The 25,606-nt window shown below is 46.6% G+C and overlaps 6 protein-coding genes across 6 annotated transcripts; 3 read left to right on the top strand and 3 right to left on the bottom strand.

The window, feature by feature from the left end:
- Positions 1-6,744: 6,744 nt before the first annotated feature.
- On the top strand, positions 6,745-7,484 carry KVR01_005556 (uncharacterized protein; the record flags this gene model as incomplete). Its single annotated transcript, XM_044787871.1, has 3 exons — positions 6,745-7,025; positions 7,069-7,263; positions 7,416-7,484. The coding sequence occupies exons 1-3, from the start codon at positions 6,864-6,866 to the stop codon at positions 7,482-7,484; spliced, it is 426 nt and encodes a 141-aa protein (XP_044646001.1). The 5' UTR covers positions 6,745-6,863.
- Positions 7,485-8,401: 917 nt separating this feature from the next.
- KVR01_004912 (uncharacterized protein) lies at positions 8,402-12,287 on the bottom strand. Its single transcript, XM_044794007.1, has 2 exons — positions 11,476-12,287; positions 8,402-11,390 (listed from the first exon to the last, which is right to left on the bottom strand). The coding sequence occupies exons 1-2, from the start codon at positions 11,570-11,572 to the stop codon at positions 8,833-8,835; spliced, it is 2,655 nt and encodes an 884-aa protein (XP_044645357.1). The 5' UTR covers positions 11,573-12,287; the 3' UTR covers positions 8,402-8,832.
- Positions 12,288-13,958: 1,671 nt separating this feature from the next.
- KVR01_005314 (uncharacterized protein) lies at positions 13,959-18,908 on the top strand. Its single transcript, XM_044793590.1, has 6 exons — positions 13,959-14,335; positions 14,394-14,448; positions 14,506-14,605; positions 14,661-15,245; positions 15,306-15,689; positions 15,767-18,908. The coding sequence occupies exons 1-6, from the start codon at positions 14,133-14,135 to the stop codon at positions 15,949-15,951; spliced, it is 1,512 nt and encodes a 503-aa protein (XP_044645759.1). The 5' UTR covers positions 13,959-14,132; the 3' UTR covers positions 15,952-18,908.
- Positions 16,060-18,594, bottom strand: KVR01_005375 (uncharacterized protein; the record flags this gene model as incomplete). Its single annotated transcript, XM_044783055.1, has 4 exons — positions 16,060-16,186; positions 16,220-17,345; positions 17,538-18,417; positions 18,583-18,594. 4 exons carry the CDS (start codon positions 18,592-18,594, stop codon positions 16,060-16,062), a joined length of 2,145 nt encoding a protein of 714 aa, XP_044645820.1.
- Positions 18,909-20,805: 1,897 nt separating the features above from the next.
- On the bottom strand, positions 20,806-21,353 carry KVR01_005177 (uncharacterized protein; the record flags this gene model as incomplete). The annotated part of the gene is made up of 4 exons (XM_044793885.1): positions 20,806-20,917; positions 20,998-21,112; positions 21,197-21,231; positions 21,304-21,353. 4 exons carry the CDS (start codon positions 21,351-21,353, stop codon positions 20,806-20,808), a joined length of 312 nt encoding a protein of 103 aa, XP_044645622.1.
- A 523-nt stretch (positions 21,354-21,876) lies between these two features.
- KVR01_005060 (dynamin-related GTPase DNM1) lies at positions 21,877-25,602 on the top strand. The gene is made up of 4 exons (XM_044787645.1): positions 21,877-22,345; positions 22,405-22,797; positions 22,856-24,469; positions 24,572-25,602. Exons 1-4 carry the CDS (start codon positions 22,247-22,249, stop codon positions 24,881-24,883), a joined length of 2,418 nt encoding a protein of 805 aa, XP_044645505.1. The 5' UTR covers positions 21,877-22,246; the 3' UTR covers positions 24,884-25,602.
- The last annotated feature ends 4 nt before the right edge of the window (positions 25,603-25,606 follow it).

The following is a 25,606-nucleotide window of genomic DNA, read 5'->3' as shown; positions in this document are numbered from 1 at the left end:
GAAGGACATAATGTTCCAATCTCCCAGTCACACTGCAGTCCTGGCGGTTTTTCAAGGGCAGATTCGTGCATTTCCAGTCGGGCTGCCCTCCTAGCTTAGTGCGGGACGACCCAGCCAATCATATCAACGGGCTGCCAGGGACGCCCGTGCAACCGGTGCTCCACCAAGCCAGGCCACGGCTGCTCATAAAAAGGCTGGCTTGGAGCGCGCCTCCGGCAGACTTTTTCCTCTCTTCTTCATCAATTATCTTATAATATAATAATATTAGAAAAGTAAAATATTATTTTAGTATTATATATAAAATATAAACTTATAAAAAAGAAAGTATAAAATTTATATATAATTATTTATAATCTATTATACCTTTAAAGAGAAGAATAGAAATTTATATATTAAAAATTAAAAGGTATATATTTATTTTTAACTAAATAGTTTCTAACTAATTAGAGAGCTTTATTCCACCTTATTATATTATTTAAGTAGTATTTTTATATCCTATTTAATATACTTAATAAAATCTTTTTATTTAATAATATTTATTAATTATTATTTAATTATAAATTAAATTAATTATTTAAATAATAAAAATTATTAATTAAAGATTAAATTTTTATTATATTTATTTAAATATTATTTTTAAATATTATAATTAATAATATAAGTATTAAATTACTTTAAGTTTAAGTTATAATAATAAATTAATTATTATAATTAGAATTATAATATTATTATTATTAATTATTATTTTTAATATTTTTAATTTTTTATATTTTAAAACTTTTAATAATAAATATAATATTTATAAAGTTTAAAGTTAAATTAAATAAAGTTATAAAATTAATTAATTAATTAATAGTTATTTATAATTTTAAAATAAATTAAAGAGTTTTATTTTATAATTATAATATATAATAATTTTTAACTTTAATTATTTATAATATTATTATAATTAAAATTAATTATTTTAATAAAAATTATTTATATAATTAAAATTATAATAAATAAATAAAAGTTTATAATTTAAAAGGAAATATATTTATTATAAGTTTTAAATAGTATTTAAAGTAGAATAAAGTTAAATAAAATTAATTATAAATTAATATAAATTTTTTTAAATTATTTATAATTTTTTATAATAAAGTTAAAAACTTAAATTTATATTTTAATAAAAATATTTTATAATTATATTAAAACTTAATATAATAAAGTTTTAATTAATAAAATAAAAAAAAGTAAGGTATTTATATATTAATATAAATAATATTAAATTAACTTTAAAAGTAAAATTATTAATATTATTAAGTTTAAAATAAAAAAGAAATATTATTAATATTTTTAATATAAAAGGTAATAAATTATATAGATTTAAAAGTAATATTTTTATAATAATTTATTTTTAATTATATTTATATAATTAATAATAAAAAATATTATATTTTAAAATATAATTATAATATATATAAAAAAATTTATTTTATTTTAAAGTATTATTAATAAAATAAAAAATAGATTTTAATAATTTTTAAAATAAGTTAAATTATTATTAATAAAGTATAAAGTTATAAATTTAAAAGTTATTATTATTAATTATAATATTATTTTAATTAATATTATTAAATATATATTTTTATATTTATTATTAACTTTATATTTTTATATTAATATAAATATTATTTTTAATATTTAAAAGAATAATAAAAATTATTAAATTTATAAAATATAAAAAAGAAAGTTAATAATAAAATAATTTAAAAATTAAAAATTTAAATATAACTTTATTTAATATTTTAATAAAAATAAAATAATAATTTTATTAAAAATTTTAAATAAAGTTTTTATATTTATTAAATTTTATTTAATTTATTTAAATTTATAAAATATTTAATTAATTATTAAATTTTTAATTTAATTTAATATTATTTATAAAAAAGTTTTAATTAATAAATAATAATTTAATATTTAAAAATTTATTATATAAATAAAAAGATTATAATTAAATAAATAGTTTATAAAACTTATAAAGTTTTTAACTTTAATTTATATATAATATTTTTAATAAAGAATATATATTAAAAGTTTAAAGTTTATTTAAATTATAAAATAAAAATACTTTTATTTTATTAAAATTATATATAAAATTTTAAAGAATATTATTTATAGTTTTAATTAAAAAAGTATATTAAAAATATTTTTTAAAAATTTAATAAATAAAAGTAATTAAAAAACCTTTTAATATAAATTTTATAAATAATTTTAAATCTTTTTAAATATTAAAAAAATATTTTATAAATATTTAAATAAAATTTTATAAAGTAATTACTTATAATTAATTTATATTTACTTTATATTTATATAATATAATTTAATTTATATTAATTAAATTATTAATAAAAAAATTAAATAATTTTTAAAAAGTTAATATATATAAATTTTTAATTTAATTATAATTTATTAATTAAAACTTTTATTTATTATTTATTTATTTATTTATTTATTTATTTATTTATTTATTTATTTATTTATTTATTTATTTATTTATTTATTTATTTATTTATTTATTTATTTATTTATTTATTTATTTATTTATTTATTTATTTATTTATTTATTTATTTATTTATTTATTTATTTATTTATAAAATAATTATTAAATAAAATAAATTAATAATAATTAAAAATTTATTTAATTAAAATAAAATATTTAATTAAATTAATTAAATTTTATTAATTAAATATAATTTATATATAAATATAAATTTATTATTTTTATATTAATAATTTTTATTTTTAAAATTTTTAATTAATTAAAAATTTTATTTTATTAATAAAATAAATTTTAAATTAAATTATTAAATTATTTAAAATTATTATTAAAAATATAATTATAATTTATTTAATTTAAATATTTAAAATATTTTAAATTAATATTTTATTTATTATTTAAATTATTTAAATTTAAATTATTTTAATAAATTAAATTAAATTTAAATTATTAATTAATTATTTATTTATTAAATAATATTAATTATTAATATTTAATTAATAAATTAATTAATAAATTATTTTAATAATTTTTTAATAATTTTTTAATAATTTTTTAATAATATTTTTAATAATATTTTTAATAATTTTTTATAAACTTTTTTAATAATTTTTTAATAAATATATAAATAATTAAAATATTTATTTTATTTAAAAAAATATTTAAATAAAATATTTAAATAAAAATTATTATAAAAATTTTAAAAATTTTAATTTAATTTATTTAAATTAATTATTTTAATATTTAAAACTTTATAAAAATATTAAAAGTTTTTTAAAATAATATAAATTAAAAATAAAATTAATAATAATATATTTTTATAAATATTTTTAATTTATTTTTATTTTTATTTTAATTTAAATAATTTTTTATTAAAATAATATAAATAAATATATTAATAATATATATTTATAATAATTATAAATAATTTATTTTTAAAAGAAATTTAAAATTATAATAATTATATTATTAAAATAATTTATATTAATAATTATAAAAAAATTAAAAAATAAATAAAAATTATTTATTTAATTAATTAAATAATTAAATAATTTTTTAATATATTATAATAAAATAAAATAATTATAAAATTTATTTTATAAAAGATTTTATTTAATTATTAAATTTATATTTAAATAATTTAAATAATATATTTTTATTTAAATTATAATAATAATAATAATAAAACTTTTATTAAAAATTATAATAATAAAATAATTTTATTAATTTATTTTTATAAAATAATTTAATATTTAAATAATTTAAATAATTTATTTTATTATTAAAAATTAATTAATAATTATTAAATAAAATAAATTATTAATAATTAAAAATTTATTTAATTAAATAATAAAATATTTAATTAAATTAATTAAATTTTATTAATTAAATTTAATTTATATATAAATATAAATTTATTATTATTTATAATAATTAATTTATTATAATTTATTATTTTATAATTTTAATATTAAATTAAATTATAATAAATTAAATTAATAAAATTAATAATTATTTATATATATAATTAAATTTATTTATATTTAATAAAAGTTTATAATATTTAAATTTTAATAATAATAATTAAAAATAATTTAAATTTAATTAAAAATATTAAAAATATTTAAATATATTATAATAATAAAATAATATTTTAAAATTAATAAATTAAATAAATTAAAAATATAAAATATATTAAATTTTATTTTATTATTATTTTAAAAACTTTAATTTAATTTTAATTATATATTATTTTAAATTATTTAAATATTTTATTTTATAAATATTATAAAATATAAAAATTATTTTAAAAATATTATTTTAATTATATATTTATATTTAAATAAATTAATTTAATTAAACTTAATTATTTTTAATAATAAATAATTATAAAATTAAAATTAATTTTAATATAAATATATAATTATAAAATAAATAAAATAAATAAAATAAATAAAATAAATAAAATAAATAAAATAAATAAAATAAATAAAATAAATAAAATAAATAAATAAATAAATAAAATAAATAAAATAAATAAAATAAATAAAATAAATAAAATAAATAAAATAAAATAAAATAAATAAAATAAATAAAATAAATAAAATAAATAAAATAAATAAAATAAATAAAATAAATAAAATAAATAAAATAAATAAAATAAATAAAATAAATAAAATAAATAAAATAAATAAAATAAATAAAATAAATAAAATAAATAAAATAAATAAAATAAATAAAATAAATAAAATAAATAAAATAAATAAAATAAATAAAATAAATAAAATAAATAAAATAAATAAAATAAATAAAATAAATAAAATAAATAAATAAAAAAAAAGAAAGAAAATAGAGAGAGGGGGAGGGGGGAGGAAGAGAGGGAGGGAGAGTAGAGAGATTAATTTAAAGTTAGAGTTAATTACTTTAACTTATAGTTATAAACTAAGGTATAAATCCTAAGTTATAAAAATTAAGGGTAAGTATAGTAAAAAAATAGAGTTGGTACTTATTGAGCTATAAAATACTGTAGTTAAGGGAAGAAGTAAAGGGGAGAAGTTGAAGGATGAAGATGGTGTCGTTTGGGAGCTCTGAGTGCTGGGTGACCACGACGAGGAATCGATGGAGACCTCGGTCCCCGGATAAGATAAGCCGGCGGGGCACGGGCCTTCCACCGCGTGGGGCCCGGGAAAATCCTGGCCGGCTGCCGGTCTGATCGGGATACAAAACCAGCCTCACCATCTTTGCGAACTCACTTTCCTGAGTTTTTTCTTCTTCAACCGAATTTGGCAACCCTATTTAGAGTCACGAGGACGTCAATCATCAATGATGTCCTGGGTCTACGGGCCCCTTTGCGCGCTAATGGTTGCCAAGATTAATTTCGCTATCGTTCCAAGTTGCCCGAATTCAAAATTCGATTTGGGCATACGTTTGATCGATCAGTGATACACCACCTCATCCAGGACTCCCAAGTAGGGCGGCTCCCACGGCTCCCGACGGACAGCCAGCCGCCTAACGGCCTGAGAGTTCATTGGGAGTTGGACTCTTTCTTTTTCCTCATCTTGAGCTTCAGCTTCAGCAGGTCTGGCTTGGGGCAGCTGGCGGCGCTGGCGCCCTCCCCGTTGCGATCATAGAAGGCCTGGCAGCAGTCGTAGAGGGCGTCGATAACTCCTTGGCACCTGTCCTCCTTGTACGTGTTCCGCTTGAGGCAGTCTGCCACGAGTCTTAGCTGGACGCTGTGTCGGAGTGGAGATGGCCTATGCCCTCACCTTGAATTGCACACTAGAATAAATGTCAGCCGCTCCGTCCACCAACAATAACGGTACGGGTGCTCGGAGATGACAGACTGCTCGTGGATGGCACGGAGGCTTCGCCTGCAAATCTTCTTCCAGCCCCTGCGGACGACAGCATCGTCAGTCAGATCAAATCGCGGTAGACCAAGATTCCGTATGCACGGTGCTTCCTCACCATGGTCACTTTTTGATCTTTGGGTCGGATGAACTCGGTCGGCAATGAAAACCCTGCTGATGAGAATGGGTTGGGTGAGTTGGGACTGAATTTGGCCCGTGTTTTATTCTGTCCCAGTGTCCACAGTAGCTCCCGCCGCCTAGCACCCCCAGATTACGAGCCCTGGTCGCCGCTTCGTTCTGGATGATGTCAATTTGAACGTGACTGGAAACCACGGGCTCCCAGCCCGCCCAACACAGCCGCCAGCGACTTGCACTCCAACGATGCAGAGACGGGTATACTACGGCAGTGACTGATTTGTCAAGATCCGGGCGTTCTGCACATTAACCCCGTCTTTCTCCGGGTTGATTCACATCTCCCAGCTTCCCACGGTCCAATCGATGTACCATGCTCATCTGAATACTGCTGCCTAATTCAATCATTTACAGTGGCCTTTAAGGGCCAATTTCTTTGCCCGAGGTCAAACAATCAGTTCAAAAGAGCCACTGGTACTTTGCCAAAGCACAGCAGCGGAGAAGGTGCTGGTCAAGCTGGGTGTCCAGAAAGTGGCCCGTGCGTGCAAGCTGGACCGCCCCTCAGACGAAAGAGCCCCACCATTCCCCCAACGCGGCTCTTCCACAGCCTTTTATCATAGTCGCTCTCCTCGAACCACGACACCACTCGGATCATCGTGACCACTCTGCACCCCCCCCCCAGCTTCAGTCGACGACAGCAACCCCGACCCCGAAGTGTGCAGATTAGCCCTGCCCAAAGCCACTGCCTGGTAAGTTCATTTCAAAACATGGCGCAGCCTTCCTCCCATTCGCATCAAACATCATCACCATCACCAGAAACCACCCAGTTCCAGAGAACAACAAAATGAGGACTGCTATTGCGTCTGAGCACGACATGGACGTCGTCCCATGGGATGCTAATTCTATCTTCAGTCTCTTTCTCGGTTTCTTGGTCCCTATCCTCACCTTTCTCCTCCTCTTTTACGGTTGCGATTCCATCTTCAACCGCCTCCAGGCCCGTGACAATGTCGAGCGAGCAACACGAGAACGGGTCGCCAGCGGAGCGCCAGGAGGCGCCCGCCCAGACCGAGCACCTTAATATCAAGGTCACCGACAACAACAACGAGGTCTTCTTCAAGATAAAGAAGTCTACCAAATTGGAGAAGCTGATGGGCGCCTTTTGCGAGCGCCAAGGCAAGACTGTCAACTCCGTGCGCTTCCTTTTCGAGGGCCAACGAGTGCAGCCAAACGACACGCCTGACACGGTAAGCTTTTCCCTCTCCTCCCTTGCTCAGCTCGGTGCTGCTGCTGCAGCCGCCGCCGCGTGAAGCCTCGCGAGAAGACGCATCGCGCAGTCTGCGCGTCGCCGCGTCATCGCGTTGTCGCAACCACGCTCCTTGGCTAACATTGATTCCAGCTCGAGATGCAAGACGGCGACACCCTTGAAGTTCACCAGGAGCAGGTTGGCGGCAGCGGACTGCTCTAGGGCCTCGTTGGGTTGGATGCCACGGGTTTGGGGGATCACTGCTTTTCGGTTTCGGACGCCACCTACCTACCCAGCTTTGAATTTTCTGGCGCCCCCCTCTTTTGCGCTTGGTCTGATTCTCTCAATATTCCGCAGAGGAACTTTTCTCATTCAAGGAGTTTGACAGGGAAAAGGGATAATCATGTTTTTCTTTTTTTAAGGAGGGGGGGCAGCAATACACCATCTGGTTATGATTCTCTCTATGCGCGCCGAATCGGCGACATGGCCTGTCTAATCTTCAGAGGCGGCCAAGAGGAGATGTCTATGGGCGATCATGAACTTTCCAACGAATGAAATATGCCCATTCCAACTAATGATACAGTCTTGCGCTTTGCTTTTCAACTACCTACCATGTGCTCTTGAAAACGACCACGATGCCCACACCCGTTGGGCGGTTTTACACTGACTATGCTGACAGATTAGGCTCCAACCGTCCTCCCAGCCCATGCGGACGACCGGCTTTGGTGCCCTTCACACTGACGTAAACAAGGCTGCAGCCTCAGCACTCGGGTTTCTGACTTGCCGCGTGAGGACACCGAGCAGCGCCTAACCAAATCCTCCATGTATGCTGGTGATACGGCGTAACAGTCCTCACAAGCCGTCACGAGGGGACGTGGAGGAGTCGTACAACCTCTGGGATTCATTTCACCAGGAATAGCAGGACTTAGTATAATCGCTTGGCTACCAGTCTCACTGTCTACCTACCTTGCAGTTGCTAAATTTTACAGGTGTAAACCCGGAGAATTCTGCCCGTGGCTGGGTCAAGATCAGGACTGAAGAAGACCACTGCTGCTTTCCCAGACGCAAGTAATTGTAGCTACGAAGGCGACAAGGTCACGTATTGCATACCAGTCACGGAAGCACGGGGAGCATCTAATGTGGGAAAAGCAATGTGTTGTTTCGAATTAAGTCTCCAGCTGGCTCGCTCTAGCCAGATCAAATGCAGTATGCACGCAAACCGATGCTCGAAGCCCAAATATTTGTACAGTGTGTCCGGACAACATGAGGCAGGCCAGAGCCCGTCGAATTAAACCGAAAGCAAGCAAGCAAGCAAGCAAGCACGCATTCTGGTTTCGTTTCCCCTGGAAGATCAAAAGCAGACCGAACTCCAAACTGATCCAAAAGCAATGCAATCAAAGCCCGCAGGGCACATCGCGCATAAACCTTCGTAAGCATGGTTCTACCGTACCATCCTCCTGCGAAGAAGAGCTGGCAGGTAGATCCCACTTACCTTGTCACCACCCTCGATCACACTAAATCGTGCAAACGACCCTTGCCACCGTCATCAGATGAATGGACGTCCAGGCTCCTAGCCCTTGAGCTCCCTCTGACGGCACCTTGTGCAGAGCACCAGCATCATGTCGTTCCCGATGTCCTTGGGGAAGATTTGCCCATCGTCGAAGCCGTTCTGGCATGTGGCACACCGGAAACATTCGTCATGCCACTCCCCGCCCAAAGCCCGAATGTACTGCCCGATGACAGCCTTGCTGCATTTCCTGCATTTGGGAGCTCGTCGCTCCGTGCGCTTTGTCTGACAGTTGATGCACCATGCGTAGCCGTCCTTCTCGATATGCGTCATCCCTTGTTCGAAGGGGTCGCCACACTCGGCACAGAAGAAGTGCCCGTAGTGCCAATGCTCTCCGAGTGCAACGATGTGTTCGCCAAGGATTGGGGTTGTGCAGTGCTTGCATCGGGGAGCGAAGAGCTCGTGCCAATCGAGATGACAATAGAACCTAAGACGCTCATCACCGTCCTCGGCCATTGTCTCTCCAGGCTTCTCCTCTAGGGCCTCCCCTGCAGCTCGACGGCGGATGCGATCCAATCGGGCAGCACGGCTAGCATCAGGCTCGGGGCTGATTTCAAGCGCCTCCAGCGAGGTGCCACAGGAGTAGCAAGTGAAGCATTGTGGGTGGAACCGCTCACTGGTACCCGCGAGGGCAACGAAACGCCCCTCGATGGGGTAATTGCACTCATGACAGCGGGCTGTGGCCCGATGGCCAGCCTGGCTCCCAGGAGATGGAGACCAGTGCGTTTGCGGCCTTCCACCGTGGCGGATTCGTGGGGCGTTCTTTTGTGGGGTCGGGAGTGGGCGGCTGGTGGGTTTGCTGGTGGGCTGGTTTGTGGGGTCGTCAGGGGTCACGATGATAGGAACGCTGGGGCTGTTGTCGTCACCATTGTCATCGCCAGGAAGCACGATAGACGGGACTGCCGGGCTTCCGTCGCTGACAGCGATGGTTGGGATTGATGGCTTGGCATCGTTTACGGCGATGCTGGGGATCGGTTGGCTTGGCTTCGCCCCGGAACCGTCTACCTGGATAGAGGGTAAGGGGCGACCGCGTGGCTTCGGGAACGCCGGCGGCTCGCGAGTCTCCGCAACAGCGATAGAAGGGATCGGCGGGGTTTCTGGGAGGCGGCGGTGGTCTTGTCGGGCCTGGAAGGCCCCGAGCGGACGACCTTTTGTGGTGTCTGGCTTCTCATCAGTTGCCTCGTCCGGAGCCTTCCAGTTTTTGTCAAAGCTTACGATGGGTCGTCCCAGACGGTCGCTCACAGCAGTTGGGGTGGGGAGTTTGGGACTGCGATCCTTCAGCCTCATAGAGGTTGCCTGGCGAATCTCTTCACTTCTGAGCTCCACACCATGCTTCTTTGGCACATCTTCGCGAACGGGGCTCTGAGCCGGCGAGTTCGAAGTGTACTGCGGGTCTCGAGACTGTGACGGTGGGTTGCGGTGGATCTCGAACTTGTGCAGCTTGGGCGCGGGCTGTGCCTGGGAGTCAGAGGATGATGGTCTCTCGGGGGCGAACGAGACGCGGTTGAGCGGGCCCTTGGGCTTCGTCCGTAGGGCATCAACAGCGGCAGGCTCATCCTTGGTCGGCGATGATGTCCTCTTGCTTGAAGCACCCTCAGGCTCTTCCCAGATCTGGTCGCCCGAGAAAGGCCTGCCGCCACTGCCACTGCGCTTGGTGCTGCTGCGCCTCCGTTGAGCGAGGGAACCGCGTGAGGTGCTAGACAAGCCCGTGTACGGCTTAGACACTTTAGGTGGCGATGCAGACCGTGACTGCGCAGGGGGGCTGGGGCTTTTCCGGGGACCGCTCATAGATGCATAGGACAGACGACTGCGGGACGAGCCAAAGCCGTCGCTGGAGCTAGAACTACCTGACATGGATCGTGTGGAGTGGTCTCGTGCGAGGCCGCTCGGTTCGATCTCGTCGCCGTACATGCCAGCACTGGCAGTACGAGCGTGTGCATAGCTCTGCCTGCGCATGTGTGGTTTGTATCTGTATGGGGTCCCCGGCTCTGGTGGCTTGACACCGTGCTGGTGCTGCCACACGAGCTCAGATGCCTCATCCAAGGCAGCCTCGTAGAGCCGGCCGTCGTCCGAGGTAGGTGAGGTTGGCGGAGGGCTGTCCCTAGCAGCCTTGTCTTCCATAGCCTGCCTGAGCGAAACAGCCTCTTCTTTCTCCATCCATCTCTGGCCCCTCTCGATGTAGGTGGAACTGGGGACGACCTGTCCAGGCCTCAGCGGAGCTACTGGCTTGTCGGGGTAGTAGTCCCGGCCTTGTCCACTCGTGGTCGAGTATCTGGATCCCACGCTGGGAGCAAGGCTGGGCCTGGAAGAGAAGTCCCGGTGGTCCACCTTTGGAGGCGAGTAGGACTGAGAAAGAGCTGGCGATGGCTCAGACAGCGGGGGTGGCGTTCCAGTGGAAGACCGAGCAGTCGAGCCGAATGATGAACGAGCAGCTGCACCCAGTGAAGGGCGGCCGTCAATCGACTGGCGAAAAGAGTCTGCCCGGCTCGATCCTGGGGGTTGAGGCCTTGCACCACCAGGCCTCTGGACACGATTGTTGCGAAGATCTCTGAGGTACGCAGCTGCAAGAGTTGAAGACTACTGGTTAGCAAGGCGCGGGGACGACAGGGAGAGCGGTGGAGATGCAGTGCGGGAGGTGAGACAAACCGAACTGCTCATTGTTCATGTGGCTGCCCTGGGAGGAGGCCGGCTTCTTGTCGGGAGAAGACGGCCCCGATTCCTTGGGTCTGCCACGGTCGAACATGACTCCAGAGATCTTGCACAATCAGGCCGAATAGACCGGAAGGTGGTGAGTTGGGATGAGAAATCTGTGTCCCGTTGCAAATGCAATGAGAACGGTTGCAGAGGAAGGAAGAGCCAAGATGGCCCTGGGGGCCGAGAGGTGAAGACCCGTTTATAAAATTGCACAGGCTGCTCGTTTGGGAGGTGGTCCGTCCGGTGAGCCGGTGAGCTGAGGCCGGGGGAGCAGGCAGCTAGCTGGGTGGGCGACAAGAAGTGGAGATTGCTCGTCACAGTGGGAATTGAAGCTCCGTGAGTCGTGTGTTGGGTTGAGTTTGGGGCTGCGGGCGCCGGGGGCTGGTCAGGATCACAGTACCGAATCCAGCAGTAAGCCGCGACGGTCGGATACAGGAGACGGAGATTGTAAGGCAGGGCAGGATGCAGGAGCACTTTTGCGACTGGTGATGGAGAAGATGACGATGATCAGATTATGTAGATGGTCTTGTCTGGTAAATGAGGGGAGGAGGGAGTGGCCTTGGGCTCGGAGATGGACAAGGAGAGAGGCGCATGAAGTAATAAGTACTGATGGTTGTAGCGGGCGATAACGAGTGTTTATTATTACGGGCTAGCAGAGCAGAAGTTTAAGCAGACGCAACCACTAACGCTGGGTTGCTGGGCAGAAGCAGAGAGAGGGCTCTGGCTGTCTGGCAGCCATGCATGAACGATGAAGTGTGTGAATCATACCCATCATACCCACTGCCCTGCTTTCAGTTGTCACCTTATATGCGAGCTGTGCTGTTCTTTGCTGTCCGTATTTCCCAGATGGATTTGTTGGGCGGCCATGGTGAGTCTTGTTTACTCGACCTGCCACGCTGGTTGCCGCAGCACTGGCCTGCCAAACTGCTCGCCGCCTCAATGTAGTCAGCGCGCTACTGCGCCCTGAGCTGCACACCTGCAGAACATACTGTACCAGCGTGTGACCTTGTCCTCCTCCCTGCACCAGCCACTCCGCACGTACCCACCAGGTAGCCCGTGTGATGCACCCGCACGCTACAACCCTGGAAGGTTCCACGGGAGCTTGAGCTTGAGCTCCCAGTCGCACCCCCCGAGCTCTGACACCGAGACAACGGGCGACTATCCAAGACATATCACCAGCGGTGGCTGCGGCGACGACGACAACGACGACGACGACTGGACAGCTGGACAACTGGTCAAGAGCCTCTCTCGATGCCTCGCAGCCGCCTTATGATGGAGCATCCGGAAAACGCCGTGGTGCATCCTCTTGGATGGGGTAGAGCAACGCCAACAAACATTCGCTGATGCTATGCCCTCAGCTCAGGAGGAGATTGCACAGCTCTTCACGGCGGTACTTGGCCAGATGCCCCACCCCCGTCTTCGAAACAAAGCACACCACGCCGTCATACTCTTGGCTGGGCTTTCGCACGGGCATTCGTGTCAGCCAGATGCACTGTCACGGAAAAGGAGTGCATGGAGCAGCATTTAGGGGTAGCCTCGCTGGGCCAGAATGCATCGTGGGGCCGTCCCCTAAACCGAGAGAAGTGCTGCACAGTACTGTGTGTGTACTCTGTTGTACTCCGTAGAATACAGCATGATGACCTGGCCAGCAGCCGTGTTGGCTTTGCAGATTCTGGCCCAGCCAGCCAGCCAGCCCCGGTGTTTCCAGAAGCCTCTTTGCAACAGCAGACCAGCAGACCGGCAGACCGGCCACCTCTATTATCATGTAGGGGACTCGTCACAAGTCAGGTCCCAGCGGATCGGCGCCGACCTTGCCGCAGCAGACCCCGGTTCTCGGGCCTCGACAACGGCTGGCATCGCTCGAGCAGCTCAAGTCACCCAACCACCTGGCAACGCTTCTCATACCAAACAAGCAGGGTACTGCAGATGGGTCCGCTAGGTTATGAGACGACTGTGAAATCGATCAACCGCCATGCATCTCCGCATCCCGAGGCAGCCAACCGGGGGAGTCGAAGGCGCTTTCTAAAGTTGGACAAGCTCGAAAGGATGACTCAGTCTGCGATCAACAACAACAACCACGCCTGTTGCCCCCGAGAGTCACGCGGCACCCTGTCTGCCTGTCAAGCCTGTCTGCCAGTCTGCCTGTGTCCCCGGCTATAGCCTCGGCGTTGTTCTCTACCAAGTCTACCTATGTCGAAAGGGGCTAGGGACTATCCGTCTTTGGGACTACGCCCTTCCGTCTCTTCGGCCTCTCCCTGTACCTGCGCTTTACCGCCACCGATTCTTTTTCCCGCCGTATTTCCGACCGGCCGGGCCGGGTCTTTTGTGTGTACTGTAGTTCTGGCGATGTCGGTCAGGATGTTCCACTTAGTCATGGAATTCTTTGCCTGGGTGCCCGTTTTGCCATCTCGGCAATCGCCATCGCAGAATCCTCATGCGAAACCAACCGTAGCCGTCGTAATGCCCGGGCCTCTCTCAACTCGGTGCTGTGTTGTCTTGTTGTCTCGCGCGGGCAGGTGAATCGTCTGCTTGGTTGAGGCTATTCACGTGGACTCGGGTCCTGACGTAGTTTCAGTCCCACGGCAGACGCAGCTAGTCGCTGGCGTGCCATGGCAGCCCTCTCGAATGCGGGCTCACCCGCAACGTCTAAGGAGACCATTGTTGACGAGCATGGCATCTTGGAAACGAATACTCGTCAGGATCAGGCCGTGGACATGGACGAGAAGCGCAATCAGGACAATGCTGCGGTCGACTCAGGGTCCAGCGACCATGAGCAGACTCCAACAGAGTTCAAGGAAGGTGGATATGGCTGGTAAGACGCATGCACATCGAGACGTATCTGGTCGCCAATATACTGACCCACAGTTCAGGGTCGTCGTTATGGTTGTTTTTCTGATCAACTTCCATACCTGGGGTATGAACTCTGTAAGTTGCAGCAGTTGTGAATGATTCTCAGATCCATTGCTCTAACCTTCTTGCTAGGCATATGCGGTGTTCTTAGCCTACTACCTGAACTCTAACGCCTTTCCGGGATCAAGCAAAATTGCATTTGCCTTCGTCGGTGGCTTGTCTATTTCGATAGGTAAGTATCCATGTGAAGCTCTCATCGTGTCATCGCTAATTCTATGCCCCCTCAGCTTTACTCCTCGCACCGCTGGCGACCATCTGCATACGCAAGTATGGCACTCGTACTTGTCTCCAGATAGGCGTGGTCCTAGAGACAGCTGCGTTCATCGGCGCATCCTTCACCCACGAAATCTGGCACCTTGTTCTTAGCCAGGGAATTGCTTTTGGCGCCGGAATGGGGTTCCTCTTCACCGCCTCGGTCGGCCTGATCCCGCAGTGGTTCCACGAGAAGCGCTCTCTCGCGAACTCGATAGGTACTGCTGGATCTGGCTTTGGCGGCTTGACATACTCGTTGGCCGCGCATGCGATGATTGAGAACCTCGGCCTTTCATGGGCCTTCAGGATCCTAGCCATCCTAGCTTTTGTGGTCAACGGCGTCTGTAGCTTCCTGGCGCGGGACAGGAACAAGGAGGTCGGTGCGATCCACCAGGCGTTTCACAAGGACCTCTTCAAGAAGTTCGAGCTGTATCTGTACTTGGCCTGGGGATTCTTCTCGATCCTGGGCTACATCGTTGTCGTCTTCTCGCTGGCATCATACGCCTCAGCAGTTGGGTTCACGGCAAACCAAGGCTCTATTATAGCGGCTATTTTCAACTGTGAGTTGGTCCAATCCCCATCTCATCACGTACAATTATCCTAACCAATACATTCAACAGTGTCTCAGGGCTTGGGAAGACCTGTAATCGGTTTATTCAGCGATAGGGTTGGCCGGATCAACATTGCAGCCCTGAGCACCCTGACCGCCGGGGTGGCAGCCTTCTTTCTCTGGATTTTTGCGGGCAAGTTCTTTGCTGGTGCCATCGTCTACGCCTTGTTTGGCGCATTCGCGGGCTGTATTTGGCCGTGCATAGCCCCCGTGGCGGTGGAAGTGGTGGGGCTGCAGCTGCTCCCCTCTGTCATGTCCATCACCTGGCTCGTGTTGGTACTACCTGCGACGTTCGCAGAGGTCATTGGCCTCAGCCTCGTGGAGCCTGGCAAAGACGGGTACCTGCATGTACAGGTGTACACTGGGGCGATGTTCGTCACGGCATTTGCTGCTCGTAAGTCGCACTGTTTCCCCACTCATGCTGCTTTGTACCGCCTTAGAAAAGCCGTGTGCTGACATTGTCAAATGTAGTCTGGGCACTGCGGATATGGAAGCTTCACTGCATGGAGATCTCCAAGCTGGACAAGGAGGAGAGAGAGAGAGATGGCCGGAGCCGGGATGCCGTCGGGGCGGCAACTCAGGTCTCGCCTGCTGGCCACAGGTCAGTTTCAATGGCGTTCGCCGTGAAAGCTTGTTTTTCTCTCACCAAAGTGTGAATAATCGTGAGGGGGCAAGTATTACCGCTGTCATATGATTAAATGTACATATTCTATGTCATGCATACGTGATCTCTACATAGCGCAGTGAAAGCATAGCGATATGGTTCAGGCAACATGATCACCACCCGGGGTCCGTACTGTATCAGCGACCCCAGGCTTTGCAGAGTCCTGCGGCCTGCCAGTATGCTCCTGTGCCACATCACTTTGTGCAGGAGCATCGTCCGTAGACTCACTGGTCCTGCCACTTGTAATGTCAGCGGTCTACTCGGCTGGCGCTGCAGCCTCCTCGGCACCATCGGGCCCCCTTTCCCTCAGCATCACCTCCGCAGCGAGCTGGATAGACTTCTTGAGCTCAGCGGTCTTCTTCTCGCTCTCCTTAACCGCCCGGCGCACCCTCCTCTCCGCAGCAGACATCCCGCTCGCGAGCTCAACAGCCTTCTCCGCGGCCTCCTCGAAGTCGTCGAACGCGTACAGCGGCAGCCCACTCTCCGCAATGATCCTCTGGCCCTCCTCCTCGTTGGTGCCGCGGATCCGGACGACGACGGGTACCCTGATGTCGACCTCCTTGTACGCGAGCACGATTCCCCGCGCGATCATGTCGCCCAGAGTCAGGCCTCCAAAGATGTTGACGAACACGACCTTGACCCTGTCGTCCTTCAAGATGATCTCGAACGACCGCTTCACCGTCTCACTCGTCGCCTTGCCGCCCGTGTCGAGGAAGTTGGCCGCCAGGCCGCCGTGGTCCGCCAGCGCGTCCACCGTGTTCATCGCGAGCCCGGCCCCGTTGACCAGCGTGCCGATATTGTGCGCCCTCTCCCCCGGGGAGAGCCGGTGGTACACGATCCCCTCCGCCTCGGCCTCCCTCGCGCCCGGGTCCCGCGCCTCCTTCGCCGAGTACTTGTAGTGCACGTCCGCGAGCCTCCCCGCGCTGCGGGCCGCGGCGTCGTCCAGCTCGATGCGCAGGTCGTAGACCGGGAACACGGTCTTTGGTTCTCGGCCTCGCACGTTGCGCACGCCGAACTGCAACCCCACGCGCTTCGCCTCCTTGTCCCGGAAGACGCGGGCCAGGTCCCGCAGCAGATTGCCCAGGCGGGTGGCAACCGACACGGGCTGGCCTGGTTCGTTCAGCTTCAACTTGGCCATCAGCGTTGCCACGATCTCGTCCCACAGCTCGGTGCCATCCAGGGCCAGGACGTCCGCCGCGCTGGGAGGCAGCATGATCTTGTCATAGCGGGACGGCTGGTATTTGCTCTTTGGGTATATATGGATTCCTGTCATCAGACACTGTGACCGGGTGGCTCGGTCGATGCCGAGGCCAAGGTAGCGGGTGGGCTGGTGGTGGAAATGAAGGTCTACGCCGAGTCGGGCTTCCTTGAGGAGCTGATGGCTGGCTTTGGTGTCGAGATGGAGGCCCCGAGTCTGCTGTGACGACGTCTTGAGGCGTGACCTGCTGGGCATGGAGTTCCCGGAGGGCCTCCGGGCGGAAGTATGTAGACCACGCCTCTGCTGCGGAGGAGAGCCTCCTGATACTGCCATGGTAAAATCATCCGCGGACTTGAAAACAGCCCCGTCCTCGATCTCACCCGCGGGGGGTTGCACACCCTCACCCTCCATGAGCCTCCTCAGCGCCACCCCGATCTTTGCAGGATGATTCACAATCGTCACTCCAGCTCCTTCAAGAGCTGCGACCTTGTGCTTGGGTGACGGCTCACCGGGCGACCAAAACGCGCCAGCGTGGCCCATCACTCGGTCCAGAGGCGCCAGCTGTCCCGCGACGAGAGCCACAATGGGCTTTCTCTGGGCCACCGGCGTCCTGGCGTGATAGTCTGTAATCCACTGCGCAGCGAGGATCTCACCGTCTCCGCCGATCTCCCCGATGAGCGCGATGCCCTTGGTGTTAGGATCGTGCTCCAGCACCTGCAGGGCCTCCACAAGGTCCGTCCCTGGCAGAATATCCCCTCCCACGCCAATGCAGAGACTCTGGCCCAGACCCGCCCTCGTCGTGGAGGCCACAGCCTCGTAGGACAGCGTCCCCGACTTGGCAGCTATTCCAACACAGCCATCGCTGAAGCAAGGCAGCGGCTGGAACCCGATCCTGCATCTCTCCCCCTTGGCGCTCGAGATGATGCCCGGCGAGTTGGGCCCCACCAGCCTCGACTTGCTCTGTGTCTTGAGCATGCTGTGGATCCTCAGCATGTCGTGCAGTGGAATATGTTCCGCCACGGCCACGATGAGGGGGACCTCGGCCTCGATGGCCTCCTCGATGGCCGGCGTCGCCATGGACGCGGGGACGTAGATCCCCGTGGCGTCGGGCCTGAGCTCCTCCATGGCCCTCCGGACCGACGGCAGGACGGGAAGCCCGAGGTGCTCGCTCTCCTTGCCCGGCGTCACGCCACCCACGATGTTGGTGCCCCATGCGATGGATTCCTGAGCATTGGCGGTGGCCTGGCGGCCTGTGAAGCCCTGGAAGATAACGCGTGTCTTGGAGCCAATGCGGAGATTTCCCAGCGTGGCGGCGTAGTTTTGGCGGCAGCTTGAGGAGCCAAAGAGTCGGCGTGTGGTTGTGAGGCCGTGGCCATGATGCATATGATACCTCGATCTGCTTGCTGAACGCAGGCTTGACCTTACGGCGGACTGCATCCTGTGTGAGGGAACAAGATCGCCGACACGGACGACCTCATTGAATACAGTGGTTGAGGGCTTGCCTGCAGGTTTATGTCAGAGGACAAGGTTACTGAAATCAATGCTCGTACTTATGTAGAGTAGGGTATTGCCCTGAGAACTTGCGATGTCGCTGTTGACTGCAGTTCGAAAAGCCGGCCAGCTGGCTTCATTTGCAAATCAATCCTACAGGTGATGTGGCTGGTGGGCGCTAAATCAGGAAGATGCATTTGCAAGTGGAGCATATAGCCGACTTGAAAGGAAAGCAGCCAGACTACACCCTCTGATTTTGCGGGTAATGATAGGAATCTTGGAACTCATAGAATATGGGTTTGATGTGAGAGTTGTGTCATTGATTTCTGCCCAAATTACCCGTCATGGTCCATGGGAAAGAGCAAGCCTACCCGTAGGCTTTCCTCGGGTGCGCGGCGACAGCACGAACACCTATCTAGGTATCTGATACCATAGATCAAATGAGCAACCCCCCCCCCTCCAACATTCAACCTCCTTTTAGTGCATCTTGTAGAATAATGATTCTAGAGTGACTCCGTGTAAAATTTCAACTGGAAAGCCCCTGTGGTATGAGGATAATGGACTAGGTAAATGACAATTAATGTAGGGGCTTCATTCAGACAAGCGTTTTGAAGGTGTGCATGTGGTGGTGTTTCTGTGGCCATGTACAAGACTATGCATGGCACCACAGAGAAATTGAGATCACCTAGAATCTAAGATCCGGGGATATGATCGACCCATTGCGTGTGATGAGGTTGATGCTCGTACTTATTGCTAAAATACCTGCAATCGCTGCTTGACGCTGGTGGTGTAGGCACCTGGAGCCTGTGGCTCATTCCAAATGTTCCCCGCAAGTGCCCGGTGCTCAACCAGACCAATTCATAACAATATCCTCACAAAGGCGACGCTTTTGTTCGACAGTGAGTGCCTCCATATCCGACACCTCCCTGTGAACCTTGGTGTTTGTAATTCAACGGTTGACACTTAGGCGGCAGGGGCGGCCTCGCCGTCTGCGGGCCCCGGAATCAATTGGTGTTGCATCATGGGGATCTCCCTATTGTCCTCAAAATAGCGAATGATCCTGTTCCACCAATCAAGGTCAGGATCCCTCGGTACAAACTCCGGCGCTTCAAGCTGCACCTGTCCAGGCTCGTCTTGTTCTGGTTCCTCCTGCTCGCGCTCATTGTTGTGTCGGCGACGGCGAATCATCATTTGCCAGGGAGCCAGAAAGGGATCAACAAGATGGCCCCATTGAAAGCCCTCTTGTTCCGGTTCCTGATGCCCTGGCTCCTGATGCCCTGGCTCCTGATGTTCAGGTGCCCACAGATCTAGCGCCCTCCGTTCACGGTCCCTCCGCCCAAGGTTCCTCCGCCCACGGTTCTTTGGTGCATGCTCTCTCTGGTCAAGGTCCATCCGGCCATGATGTCTCTGCCTCAAGAGGTCAAAGACGAAGTAAGGTGGGAATGAGAAAATCCAAAATAAAAGCGGTATGTATTGGCGTGGAGGTTCGTACATCCCTCCTATTTGGTTGGGGTGTATGGCCAGCCAGACGAACGCCTAGACCATGACAACGGCGTAAGCCCATAGACTCCCAACTAGGATGGCTTCGCCAACTTTCAGGAGGCTCCAAGATGCTGCATAGTGTTGCAGATTGGCGAGGATGGAAGGAGCCATTGCCAGTGCGCTAGAAACTGGTTCTTCACAACGACCCGAGAAGACCATGAACCCGAAGGCCAGAGGTTCAGAAGACAATATTAGAACGGGGAGACACTGTTGGTGTGAATGATGGTGAGACAGAAGTATGTTTGGTGGTGCTTAAGTCTCAGCGAAGCCGAGCGGCTCGTAGACGACCTTTATTGTTGACAAGGGTGACCCTAACGAAGGAAAGAGCGTCAGGCCGAAGGCAGTTCCTGTGCTCTTGTGCGTCACTACCTAGGTAGGTACTTTCCTTGCACATTCTTATCATAATTGTGGTGCCTGCATAGTAGCCTCGCCAGCTGCGCGCCCGAGACCAACGCCGTAGAATGGCAGGAGAGCCGCTAGTACCAGCCACGGCACAGTTGTAATGCGCAGAGGATGGTGATTTAAGTCTGCATGAGATCACCAAGCTGGAGTGCGCCTCGGACACACGTGCAAAGAGGCTCCCGAAGCTCGTGGTCTCCCAGGGCAGCCGTCGTGCTACGCCGGCTTAGCTTGAGTGTCGCTTCCACCGGCTGCCTTGCTTGAGGCAGCATCCTCGGCAGCATTTTGGAAGCCAAGATTCTTGAAATCGTCCTTCGCCATCAGATCACTATGATGACATGGCATGTTAGACGCAGGATTGCTTGGCCAGGTCTGAGCCCTTTGGGAGGGATGCACGTTGGTACTTACCGGTCCATGCGACATGAGAGATATGCCTTCGCAAGCTCCCGACACTGGTTCTCATTGACGCCCTTGACCTTCTTGATGCATGCCAGATAACTTTTCATGACATGTTTGCACTCGCCTGGTGGGCGAATCAGATCAAACTCGGGTCAGCTGGGCTGATATTGCAGCATGCAGTAAGGGCGGGCATGTGCACACTACATACCATCGTGGTCAAGTGGGAAGCTGCCTCTCTGTGGTCTGCCATGCCGTTAGCATCGGCTTGAGAAGGAGAGGTGCCCCTGGGAAAGAAGGAAAGAAAGAAAGTCGTACGGTACAGGCTTGGTGTACATCTGGCCTCCGCCAGGGCCGTAACCACTCATGATGAAAGATCCTTCTCTGACGAAGCCAGAGGCGAGCAAACGTCGTATATCCGATCCGGGCTGAACCAGGGCCGTCTTATCGCTGAGATCACCGACAACAGTTCGTCCGCATCTGTGCCTTGCTGACCTGGGTGCGACTTGCTTACTGGCTGTATGCACAGCAGGTGCTTGTGCGGCGAGGCATGTGATGGGGCATGGATCGCAGACGGAAGCTGTGGCGGGAAGCTACTATGTGGTCTAGTCGACTAATACATAGTAAGCCTGGCCCGCCTGGGGTACCCGTTGGGACGCGCACCACACGCCGGGTACTGGGGCTTGCAGGGTACGTGAACGGTCTGCCAGGTACCTGGGCGGCACACGACAGGTGCTCGATTGCCTGAGGCAGCCAAGCTAACAGGCCAACTGCCCATGCAGGTGGGGACCGGTGCTGTGCTGGCGGAAGCAGAGGCAGGGGGCAATGCCGTGCATGAAGTTGGAAAATGACGGAGACGCGACGGGCAGACAGACACATTGTATTCAACCCGGCTCCCCTCCACCACGCTCCAAAATTTGTCCAGCAATCTGTACTCGCAACCGCGGCGAAAAAGGGAAAACAACAGCATGCATTTCTGATCCCGGTGGCTGCTTCACCACCTCCTGTTTCCTGTCCAGCGTGCCCTGTCCATCCTGCTGTCCCCAGAGCTGTCCTCGTCTGTTTCGAAAGCGGCTCTTGTTGCCTCAAGGAGTCGGGCGCTTTGGTCGCAGATTTTGCCCCGGCACCGCGCTATCGAGCCCTCTCCCTGCCTGTCGGACTCACCTCGACGCCTTGTCACTGCTCCTCCGAGTCCTGGTGATTGACTCGTCCAAGCTCCGCGCCCCTACTGCTCTCCCTGCTCAACAACAAACGAGCTACAATGGCTGCACTCGGAGACGACCTCTTGTCCACGGTCAACAAGCTCCAGGACCTGGTCTTCAACACAATCGGAAACGACTCCCTCGACCTGCCCCAGATTGTACGCCTGACCTGCAGCAATATCTTTACCCACCCAAAAGGCTAACCACCATCCTGCAGGTCGTTGTTGGCTCTCAGTCTGCCGGAAAGTCGTCTGTCCTCGAGAACATTGTTGGCCGCGACTTTCTGCCCCGCGGCAGCGGCATCGTCACACGTCGGCCGTTAATCCTCCAGCTCATCAACGTCCCTGACGACTCCGCCGACATCTCGCAAAACCCTGCGCACCCTTCCCAGTACAATGCAAATGTTGCGCGCCCTGGCGAATGGGCCGAGTTCAACCATATCCCCAACAGGCGCTACACTGACTTTGGCGACGTCAAGCGCGAGATCGAGAATGAGACAGCCCGCGTCGCCGGCAACAACAAGGGCATCACCCGCCAGCCCATCAATCTAAAGATCTATTCTCCACACGTTCTAAACCTCACCCTGGTCGATCTCCCAGGTCTCACAAAAGTAGGTGTGCTTGCGCGTACTAAACGGATTCGGTGCTAAGCTAATTGCCTCTGCGTAGGTTCCTATTGGTGATCAGCCCCCCGACATCGAAAAGCAGACTCGCAACCTCATCTCCGAGTTCATCGCAAAGCCAAATAGTATCATCCTTGCCGTCTCTCCAGCCAACGTCGATATTGTAAACTCGGAGGCTCTCAAGCTTGCCCGCCATGTCGACCCCCTGGGTCGGAGGACTATTGGTGTTCTGACCAAGGTGGATCTCATGGACCATGGCACCAATGCCCTGGACATCCTGTCCGGACGGGTCTACCCCTTGAAGCTGGGGTGGATCGGTGTCGTCAACCGATCGCAGCAGGATATTCAGGGTAACAAGCCGATGGAAGAGGCCCTGAAGGACGAGGAGAGCTTCTTCAAGCTGCACCCAGCCTACAGGAATATCGCCATGAAGTGCGGCACACGATTCCTGGCCAGGACCTTGAACACTACTTTGATGGGACACATCAGGGATCGCCTGCCTGATATCAAGGCTCGGCTGAACACACTAATGGGGCAGACCCAGCAAGAACTCGCGAGCTACGGTAACAACCAGTTCAGCGGCAGGGAGCACCGGGGTTCTCTGATTCTGCAACTCATGACACGCTTTGCCGCCTCATTTATGTCATCGATTGACGGTACCTCGACAGAGATTTCCACCAAGGAGCTGTGCGGAGGCGCCAGGATATACTACATTTTCAACTCCGTGTTTGGTAGCTCGTTAGACACGATCGACCCGACCTCCAACCTTTCTGCGTCCGACATCCGCACAGCAATCAGGAACTCGACTGGTCCTCGGCCGAGCTTGTTTGTTCCTGAGATGGCATTTGATCTTCTCGTGAAGCCACAGATCAAGCTATTGGAGGTTCCAAGCCAACGTTGCGTTGAGCTTGTCTATGAGGAGCTTATCAAGATTTGCCATACGTGTGGGAACATTGAACTGTCGCGTTTCCCGAGGTTACAAGCCAAGCTCATTGAAGTTGTATCGGACCTTCTGCGAGAACGGTTGGGACCTGCGTCCGGCTACGTCGAGTCCCTGATCTCGATACAGCGCGCTTACATCAACACAAACCACCCAAATTTCCTTGGTGCTGCCAACGCCATGAGCAACGTAGTCAGTGCCAAGCAGGAGAGAGAACGCAAGCGCCTCATTCAGGAGGAGCGCGAGCGAAGGGAAAGAAGACGCGCGAAAGAGCTTGGGGCGAATGGCACGGAGGAGGCCGAGGAAGATGATCATGCCGGCACCGAAAAGGCGGAGCATGCGTCTATCCGCAAGGCTCAGGGCAAGGGTGCGCGCAGCATGTCACCTGCAGTGAGGGAAAACGGCGCCGGCGGTCTCACGGCCGCGCTGAACGGAGCGCGCTCCGCTTCTCCCATGATGCAAAACTCTCAAGCTGCTGGCGGTGCGAAGGATTCTTTCCTGAACTACTTCTTTGGAAAGGATGGCATGCCACCAGCATTCCCGCCACCGGCGCCCAACGCAAACATTGGACGGCACGTAAGCCAGGGCTCAGAGCCGTCCATCAGCCAGAGCTTCAGGCACCAGGAGCCCGTGCTACGCTCTCCCATTCAAACCGCCGCACCCGTCTCCCACGATGATGACTTCGTCTTTGGCTCATCCGTGCCCCGTGGTGCAGACTTTGTGAGTCCTCCCAGCGATCCCAGCGCGAATGATGTATGGTCGAATTGGAACCCCTTCACCCCGGGCATCACGCCATGTCATGGTGCTAACCAAGCTCAACAGGGTGCTACCGGCGAGCCTGCCATGACGGAGCGCGAGCAGATGGAGACGGAGCTCATCCGGGCCCTGATCTCGTCGTACTTCAACATAGTCCGTGAGTCGATCGCCGACCAGGTCCCCAAGGCCATCATGCACCTGCTGGTCAACCACTGCCGCGACGAGGTCCAGAACCGCCTCGTCAGCGAGCTGTACAAGGAGTCGATGTTCGAGGAGCTCCTGTACGAGGACGACGGCGTCAAGAAGGAGCGCGAGAAGTGCGAGAAGCTGCTGCAGACCTATAGGGAGGCGGCCAAGATCATCGGCGAGGTGGTGTAGAGGCCAGAGTGACAAGGGCAGCGCAGAAAGAAGAGAAGAAAAAAGAAGGAGGGCCCAGGGGGCAGCCAAGGGATGAGAGCTGCCCGCACGCACCCTCGAGGCGAAACGGAACGAAGAGACGAACAGATGATGATAGATGAAGGCAGGTCAGGTCATGGAAAGACGGAAACTGGTGTCAATTGTACTTCTATGTACTCTACTCCCATCACACTCATAACCCATCCATCCAATCTTCACCCGCCCGCCCATTCATGAACTGGGCGGGACCACATAACAACAACCAACTCCACACTACACAAACCACACCACACCACACCACACAGCATCTGTTCGCGCAGAGGAAAACACCGCCTACACAGGAGGGGGGGAGGTCGTCTGTATATAGAACAGGCAGGCAGGCAGGCAGACACGGGACTGGGACGACTTTTTTGTCTTTTCAAGATTCACGCGTTCGAGCAACAAGACGTGCTTTGAAGCAATTATGAGATCGCAGCACACCTCTGTCCAGTTGACTCGTCTCTTAAGACAATACCGTGAGACTGATGTTACCCGTGTCTGAGCCAGCTGACCCTAACTTCTGAGATGATTGTAAGGTCAAACCTAGTTTGGCTTCGGACATGTTGATTTACCTACTACGTAGTGTACTAATGCATATAAAGAGGCATATAACTATTCAGGGCTTTAGGTCAGACTTGATGAATTCATTTTGTTTTTAGCTACACT

The sequence above is a fragment of the Diaporthe batatas genome, assembly GCF_019321695.1.
Source record: "Diaporthe batatas strain CRI 302-4 chromosome Unknown Contig00005, whole genome shotgun sequence".
Lineage (NCBI taxonomy): Eukaryota > Fungi > Ascomycota > Sordariomycetes > Diaporthales > Diaporthaceae > Diaporthe > Diaporthe batatas.
This window is presented reverse-complemented; position numbering and strand designations above follow the sequence as displayed.

What these genes read in the sequence shown, in the direction of transcription:
- KVR01_004912 (XM_044794007.1), bottom strand. Translation starts at nt 11,572, where the DNA reads ATGTTCGACCGTGGCAGACCCAAGGAATCGGGGCCGTCTTCTCCCGAC. An exon ending in CATGAACAATGAGCAGTTCG is followed by an intron (nt 11,391 to 11,475) that starts GTTTGTCTCACC and finishes CAACTCTTGCAG; the next exon opens with CTGCGTACCTCAGAGATCTT.
- KVR01_005314 (XM_044793590.1), top strand. Translation starts at nt 14,133, where the DNA reads ATGGCAGCCCTCTCGAATGCGGGCTCACCCGCAACGTCTAAGGAGACC. An exon ending in TGGCTTGTCTATTTCGATAG is followed by an intron (nt 14,606 to 14,660) that starts GTAAGTATCCAT and finishes ATGCCCCCTCAG; the next exon opens with CTTTACTCCTCGCACCGCTG. An exon ending in TATAGCGGCTATTTTCAACT is followed by an intron (nt 15,246 to 15,305) that starts GTGAGTTGGTCC and finishes TACATTCAACAG; the next exon opens with TGTCTCAGGGCTTGGGAAGA.
- KVR01_005060 (XM_044787645.1), top strand. Translation starts at nt 22,247, where the DNA reads ATGGCTGCACTCGGAGACGACCTCTTGTCCACGGTCAACAAGCTCCAG. An exon ending in CCCTCGACCTGCCCCAGATT is followed by an intron (nt 22,346 to 22,404) that starts GTACGCCTGACC and finishes ACCATCCTGCAG; the next exon opens with GTCGTTGTTGGCTCTCAGTC. An exon ending in ATCTCCCAGGTCTCACAAAA is followed by an intron (nt 22,798 to 22,855) that starts GTAGGTGTGCTT and finishes GCCTCTGCGTAG; the next exon opens with GTTCCTATTGGTGATCAGCC.